Source organism: Sinohyriopsis cumingii, chromosome 6, assembly GCF_028554795.1.
Source record: "Sinohyriopsis cumingii isolate HCF-2022 chromosome 6, ASM2855479v2, whole genome shotgun sequence".
In the NCBI taxonomy this organism is placed as follows: Eukaryota; Metazoa; Mollusca; class Bivalvia; order Unionida; family Unionidae; genus Sinohyriopsis; species Sinohyriopsis cumingii.
The window spans coordinates 119,845,531-119,854,381 of NC_142966.1; the positions used below are offsets into that span (position 1 = coordinate 119,845,531).

Consider the following 8,851-nt stretch of genomic DNA (forward strand, 5'->3'; position numbering starts at 1 on the left):
AATACAAGCCCTTTCCCTAAGTGATAATTTTGAAAAACTTTGTGTGCATAAAAGATTGAAATAATTCAAAATAGTTGTCATCGATGTAGTATTTATTAGATAGTCTGGTGCTATAAGTGGCTAGCTCTGCTTCCTAGCTGACTGTTTGTATTTCACTGGCTAAATACTGTGCAGTGACTACATGAGGTGCACATGCCTCACATCATTTTCCAGAACAACACAAGCCGGAAAGAAAAATTACACAAATATATCCGTATTTTTTATTATTACACAAGAATAACTCAAAAAGTCGCGACACAGCCCTAAGTTCATAAATTTGCCATTGGGCAGTATACGAAACTGTGCCTAGCCAACATAGCAACATTGTTAGAAGTGTCTGACCTCAGACGGCTCGCAAGATAAATAATACGCTGTGTGTACTAGATACCTGTTGCATAATGACTTTATTCCAATCCGACATTTACATATAAAGCATTCACTAGACTTCAAATTATGTTGGCGGTGTTTGTAAATTTGCGTCATTGTAATGATGCTATAAATAGCTATAATCAAGGAAAAACCAACACTAAAATGAATGTTACTAAATCTAATGCTAAAATTACGAAATGGTTCCAGAATTTAAGGGAGACTAAAAATTTCCCGAAACATTAGATTACATTGGTCAGACTAAAATTAGATCTAACATTAGGAAAATGTCCAGAACTCTAGCGGAGGCTCAGAAATTCTGGAACATTAAAATTCAAATCGCCGAGACTGAAGGTAGCACTAACATTCTAACATTCCGAAAATGTACCGGACTTTAATGAAGACTTAAATTTATCTGGAAGGTTTTATTTCTTTTAAAATTAGCAGGAATAAAAGTAGTACTAATATTCCTAATCTATACCTGACTTTAAAATATATCCTTAATTTTTTAATAAACTAGTGCACGATAAAAGAAGTATTAAAATTACCAAAATGTTCGAGACTGTAGTGGAGACTGGGGAAACTCCGGAAGGCTATATTCAAATCGCTGTGACTTAAAGAATTGCACAACGATTCCTAATATTAAGGGATTCGACTGGAAACTGATAACTATCAGAATTATTGTGTGGTTGTCAGATATAGCCAAGACAAAGAGTAGATAAATTCTGAAATTGCAACGGAATATGGCGGAGACTGACAACATACTAGCCAAAGTCACCTATACCATCCAGTACCTCATACATAATATCAAAACACCTTGTCTTAGCGTAGAGTTAAAAAAACAGAGATGAAATCTCACAAACATAGTATCCATCACATCAACTCTACCATCCAAAAACCCATACACACACATACACACGTACACAATCCAAAAGACAAGAACTTTTGATAACTATCTAAACACACCACATATAATACCCATCAACCAATTTTCCTATCAAAAATGTGTAATGGTCTATGGGAATTTAACATGGAAATATATATATATATATCTACCATCCAACACCCCAGACACAATCTAAAATGCTTCTCTAGAGTCCCCACAACAATAATCAGAAGGGTGGGCTTAAAATGAAGGAGATGAAATCACACAAACGCCCTTTCTATCATACCAAATATACTTTCCAATACCCCTTACACACAATCCAAAAAAATCATTGTGTAGTGTCCACACACTAACTATCAGATCAAAAGGTATGATTTGAAACCAAGGAGATAAAATCCAACAAATATACTATCCCTCAAACCATCTATAATATCCAACAATCCATACTCACTATCCAAAACGCATTGTCTAGTGTCCGCACAACAACTCTCAGAAGAAAATGTGTAGAATAAATAAGAAGGAGATGCAATCACACAAACAAGATGTTATCACAGACCAGCGACACAATCAATCACCCTATACACACTATCCAAATGAAGATATTTAAATAGAGAAACACAGGCAGTGAAAGAAGAAAATGGACTTTTGTGATATGTTGTAAGAAATTTTCATTGTGATTCAAAAGGGGACTATACTAAAGAAAGCGCGTGTCTTTTTCGTGATTTTTTATGCTATGACTTGAACACACGCATTCACGCACGTACACATTCAGCCATGATGGGTTAAGGGATTTTGGATAGTGTGTATGGGGTGTTCGATGGTGGAGGTTGTTTGATGGGTAGTACGTTTATGAGATTTCAACTTCTTCTTTTCAAATCTAAGCAGACGCAGGACGTTTCAGATAGTGTGTGTATAGGGTGTTGAATGGTGAAGGTGGTTTGATGGATCGTATGTTTGTGAGAGTTCAACTTCTTTTCAAATATAAGATGTCACATGACGTCTTGGATATAGTGTATTGATGTGTCGGATGGTGTAGGTGGTCAGTGAAAGCATGTTTGAGAGATTTAATCTAATTTTGTAAAACTCTCTGCTAACACAAGGGGTCTTGGATCATGATGGGTGATATATTTCAGTGTTTATATGAAGAATGGTATGTGTATTGCATTACACGTAATTCCTTCCAAAAACCTTACTAGTATTTTTTCTGATAGTTGGTGTGTGAAAACTACACAAATTTGGTTTGATAGTTTGTACCTGGAAACTATACAAAGCTTGTGTTTGTGTTTTCATGTGTGTACGGGATATTGGGTAGTATAGATGAGTGATGGATAATATATTTAAACTCTGCTCTAACAATGGGCGATTTCAATAGTGGGCTTGCCGTATTGGGTGGCGTAGTTGGTCTGCGATAGCATGTTTAATATAATATTTTTAAACTCCGTGCTAAGATAGGGTTTTGAATTGTATATGGGTGCTGATTGTATAGATGCGTTTTAGTCTATAGTAAAATAAAGATATTGAAGTTAAATTGCATTTAATCAAATAAAACACGGAAGTATCGCACGCATTTTATTAACATAAGTTTTTCCTCAATTCTCTTGATTTGTGTGGGTTTCTTTAGGTGCCCTTTTGTTCAAAATTGGCCCATGCTACCATCGTCAAATGCTTATCTTTTTAATGCATGGTGATATATTTTATGCATTTAAAGGTTATTTAAAACCTCGAAAGTATATTATACAACAGTGCAAGAAACATGCTTAAGTAATATCACCGATAAAGACAAATCAGTAAAGATTATCGATACAGCGCGTACACACGTTTTCTCTCTCTCTCTCTCTCTCTCTCTCTCTCTCTCTCTCTCACACACACACACACACACACACACACACACACACACATACACACACGCACACACACACACACACACACACACACACACACACACACACATGACAGAAATAGTGTATCTTTTACAAATAAATCTGACAAAGAAAGCTGGATTTTTCACTGCAGGGTTGATCGTTCAACTTGTACTCATAGTAAGCGTTTAAGTGACCACAGTGCTCGTTTCCACCACCATTATCAGGTTGAGAAGAATGCCAGAAGACAGAGCTGACCTTTTCACCAGTCAACCAGTACCACTCTCCTTCTGATGCTATGTCCGTTGTACCAACCCATATATGAGGATGAGAGCAGTTTACTTCAAAGAAGAAAATAAGAAAACAGATGAAAACGAATTAAATTATATTGCAGACTTCGAGAACTTTTCACAATCGGTATAGCTACAAACAAATGCCAATTAAAATCGGTTAATAATGCCTTGAAGTTATTTTCCATTACTAAAAATATATAGAGATAAATATGTTTCCATTTAGTTCATTAGATTCCAATAATTAAAAAAATCATTTTGCCTATGAAACCAACTAAACATCATCAAGTGGTATGTCTACCAGCGCTAACAGCAATACAATCTTTTGCTTGAATAACTGTAAATGTATTTGTATATATGTATGAATGTAGATCTCTCTCTCTCTCTCTCTCCCTCGATCTCACACACTCTCTCCCTCTCTCGGCCGGCACACACACACACACACACACACACACACACACACACACACATATATATATATATATATATATATATATATATATATATATATATATATATATATATATATATATATATATATATATATATATATATATATATATATATATATATATATATATATATATATGTTGCTTTTTTGGTAATAATATTTGGTAGGTCATGCCAAACTTGTCCATTTACAAAGTTCGTTCAATGTCACTACCGCCGATATCTCAAAGGTATATGAACTCTCTACGTAACAGAAAATAGTCCAGAATAAGTTTTAAAAGATGAAGATTTTTTACAATTGAATACATTGCGACTGTGAATTATTTAATCTCGTGAATATCAATATTAATGATTTGCAGAAAATATATTTTCGGTACCTACATCTCTTGCTTGGGAATACCGACTGATGTTTTCTCGTAAGGATAGTTATTTGTTGGGACTTTAAGTCCTTATTTCATAGCAACCAGAAAATCAATAGAAATTTGTACCGAAAATTAGTGGATATTCTGTTAAATCGTGTAACTTTGAAATATAATTAAGGTTTTCAAAGTACTCGGACAAAATTTAAGATAAAGGTAAAAATATGTTAACTCTCAAAAATAACTAAAACCTAAAATGTGATAAAACCAGGTGATATACTACCGTTTGGTCTCGTCCGTACAAGCCGTTTGAAGAATTCGAAGTTATTTTCATTCAGACTGATCAAATCCCCGCCATCACTTTGACAGACTTCCCTCGCTTCAGACCATGATTTACACTCTGTGTGTAGCTTGTAATAAAATCTACCCATTTCGTTATACTCGTATCCTTTGGTAATACCTGTAAAAACACACACCTCTGGTATAATTATATATGCGGTGGACTAGTTTCATTTATTATTACTATTAAAACATCAGTTACACTAGTAATACAAGTATGTCATTAATAAACGAAACGAGATTTTTCTGAAAATCTATAGGTAATACATTTGGAATTATAGTCTCAAACATTATTATCTTGCTTTCATGCATACATTGTCCGTTGATTATTCTAGTCTTCTAATCCTCTTTCCTTTTCCTAAATTGTATAATTTCCAGATACAGTTGTATTGTCTGTTTCTCTTATTGTACACTATATATCGGTAATAGTTTAGAATATCGTAAAACTGAACGTAATTATATTATTTAGATCATGAGTTCGGATAATAGCAGAAAGTAATAATAATTGGAACACTCAAACGTTGTATAGCTTATATATTTACCTTTTGTTTTTGAACAGGTTTTGATAATTGTAGATTTTACTTCTCTACATATTTTTTAATGACGCGAAGACTAAATATATCAACAAAAAAAATAAACTTGTGCAAAGTTACATCTAAATTTTTTACCAGTTTTAATTTACCTTTGCCATGCTCTGCAATATATTTAGCAATAAATATAGGTGCAAATTAGTTATATTTGATAGTAACAATTCCTGATGAACCTGATAATGAGGTCACACATACCTCGGCATGACGAATGAATTTTTTCAATTATTTCCTGAACAGATATGTACAACTTTTTCTCAATGTTCTTTTCCAAGGTTTCAAGTTTCACGAGAGTGTTGACAATTTTATTTTCCAGCTGTTCCATTTTCAACGATACTGTTCTGAGTTGCTCAGCAAAACTCCCGTCGCTTTTGTTCTGTGAGAGACATACGTTTTGGACAGCATCTTCGATGTCTTTCCTGATGGTACCTTGACAAACCCTGCTTCCAAAGAACATGTTGATGTCGCGATACCCTAATCCATCATAGTTTATGGTTTTCTCATTTTCGCCTGGCTTCTCTGCAACGCTGAAAAGAATGCAGGGAATTAACATTGAGGTCACCTTGAAAACAGTTAATAAAGTGTATCTAGACATTGCTTGGTGTATGTCCTGGCCGGTCTCTTAAAGAAGTGCTAAGCGCTAAAATGACGCCTTGTTTCGGTAACTGTCACCTTAACCTACAGCAGACGTCAGGAAGCTACACACTCAGGTTCGGAAAGTTGGAGCAGAAAAAGAACCTTCAGGTAATAAACAATTTTTGCTACAAAACTTCGTATCTATTGATGAAGAGGAAGTTAAACCGTCAGCAAAAGCAGGAATGTTTAAGTCGGGAATTGTTTGGAGTAATGAAGATATATCGCATTTCTTAGCAATAACTGAGTTGACATAAACAATGACAGAAGAATGTTATCTTTTTAAACCTGTCTTATCTGAATGTGTTACATTAGATAACATTTTTCTATACCGAAATACTTTTGAAAGAAAACAAGATGGCATCTTATGGTGCTATCTGAATATCCGTAACTGTATTTGCCAAGAGTTTATTTAACCTAAAATATGCCGGGAAAACATTAGTAATTAAGACAGAGAGGCACTCATACACTTAGACATTTGAAACACAGAGTATATTATTATTATTATTATTATTGTCGTCTGTTATTCTTATTGTAAAATTTATACACCATCACATTAGAAAAGAAAGACTAAGTAACAACGGTAAAAACAACGTAACTAAGCTCACATAAATAGCGAGAAATATGTAATTATTTATACAATGTATATGCACATAGATATGCTTTCCAGCGCTAGTTACATGTTTAGCAACTTAAAATAATATTTCGACAAACAATATGACCTAGTAAAATGTGTTCAGACAACAAGCTTCTAAAATAATTTTTAGAAATCGTGCAAATCGCGTGATTAAATCAGATATGTATAAGTATACGAACCATACTGTCTATCTATCTATTATTGAATTATCGTGGTGTGCGCACATTAAGTGCATGTACCTCGGATTTATGACCGCAATGCGGCCTGTTAATTGTTCCTAGAGGAAGGAATCAGTGCCTCATCCCCCAAGGAGCACTATTAATTTAGCCTCAGGCCGTGGGTCCACACAGGTCACTAACGGCCTAAATGGCTGGCTGACATGAGTGAAAATGGACCCAACACACTCTCATGTTTTAGATACTGTTGTGACTCTAAGTCTTTAAATATGTAACAGAAAAAGGTGAAACCAACAATTTTTGCAAAATCAACAAGTAATTCGCTACAATATAAAGTGAAAATTCAAGAAACATAAAATTATGTTGTGAATTAGAAACATAAAATTATGTTGTGAATTATACTCAAAATAATCATAAATGTCCTATCACATGTCCAAAAATGCCGAATGTTACCAATGAATTCCAATAGGCTTAAATGTCCCGATGTAATGCAATGATGCAATGCATAGTGTCGTTGAATGAGGTTGTTGTTGTTGTAGGGTTTAACGCCATTTTTCAGCACTCGATAGGCTATACATGGCGGCCAGTATTAACGGTGGAGGAAGAACCCGGGAAATCCCCAGAAAGAACCACCGACCCTCGAGAAGCAACTGGCAAGCTTTCCCACATACCCACATTGGCCGAATCCGAGACTCGAACCCACGCAAACAGAGGTGAGATGGCAGTGATCCGTGACGGAGACCGCTTTAGTTGAATGAGGTTACAATGTTCCCAAAGTATTGAGCATAAATCCTACAGTGATTGAGTATTTTTGTAATTCTAATAATTTAAATAAATAATTTAGGAGACAGGAATCCATCTTTTGCTTATCAAATCCATAATTATACACTATTTCGCTTGGCCTAGATGTGAATCATTTTAACGGGAAATTTCAATCTAACTGAAAAGAATACTGGACCTACAATGTATAATGATGGACAAAAGTTAGTTAAGAAAACGATCTATTTAGTACAACTTACAATCATGGACATAAGTTAAGGACATAGTTAAATATACATAGCAGAAAAAATTCCAAACGTAGTTTCGTTAATCGTGAAATCAATCCTCAAAGAAAGAGATTAAGGAATGAAATCACGGATAGGACCAAATTCAATATGTCCCTGTTGTAATGCAGTCAGACTACAAACAAACAGAAACACCATCTTGAATGTTGTCCTTCGATGTGGATATTGAAATGTCCTCTGGCATTAGTGATACATATGTCAATCATACAAGTGTTCAGCAGACGGACAGGATATTGAGTTTAGTCCATTCATTTAGCAATCAGGATCATCAATTAATCTCCTAGAATGACAAGCTTGACAAAATCGCACATCACTTGTAAAAGCATTCCACCATATCACTAAATTCATACAAAGAGTTATTATAGTTGCCTAAAGAAACATAATATTTTATATTAGTTTGGTTCCAGTTATTGTGGATAATAGATAAATTTTTTATTTTTTACTGCAATGCACTTGAAGCGAAATTCAAGTAATCAGAATGTCAAATAAAACATTAGGTAATAAAGTTACTATTTTAAAAATTATGCCAAAGTAATGAATGCTTGACTGTATATTGTTGGATGTGTTCATTCTACAACTCTGCAAAACAATTCGAAATCTAATATCATGATTAACATAAAATGTAATAAGACTGAATTGTAATAATGAACATGAGGAACTATTATTTGGTTCTCTACAATACAAAGCGGCCTCGATTATTCATATAATTATTTACAACACTTAAATTAAAATTAGTGTATGCCCCATATTTATTAAATATTGAATGATTTTAAACAAATGTTGTTTGTATTGTTAAATGCAAACAATAAGTCTATTGCAAGTGTTGACCATTGTTAAAATATATGGATTTTTTTTTTCTTCTTTAGGTAACGTCACTTTTCCCAGAGATTATACATACTACCAAGCGGACAGATTTTGCTACAAGTTACACAGTGCGTGTAAATCATGGTCTGAGGTGAGAGATGCATGTCTACAAGAACTTTGATATCTTGAATAAAATAGCTCGATCAAAAGATGGTACAGTGCACTCTCACTCTTTGTTGATTTTTGTATGTTAATTATTTTACTATGAAGATGCGCACTGCTTTTTATAAAACTGGAAGGAAACTAAGTTGTTCCAGCAATAGGGACAAAATGGCACATGTGACCCATACGGGAATTGAACA

The 8,851-nt window shown here is 34.1% G+C and overlaps 1 protein-coding gene across 1 annotated transcript; it reads right to left on the bottom strand.

Annotated features, from left to right (window-relative positions):
* Positions 1 to 246: 246 nt before the first annotated feature.
* On the bottom strand, positions 247 to 5,887 carry LOC149797834 (hemolymph lipopolysaccharide-binding protein-like). Its single transcript, XM_089960488.1, has 3 exons — positions 5,374 to 5,887; positions 4,533 to 4,709; positions 247 to 3,491 (listed from the first exon to the last, which is right to left on the bottom strand). Exons 1-3 carry the CDS (start codon positions 5,768 to 5,770, stop codon positions 3,262 to 3,264), a joined length of 804 nt encoding a protein of 267 aa, XP_089816614.1. The 5' UTR covers positions 5,771 to 5,887; the 3' UTR covers positions 247 to 3,261.
* Between the last annotated feature and the right edge of the window lie 2,964 nt (positions 5,888 to 8,851).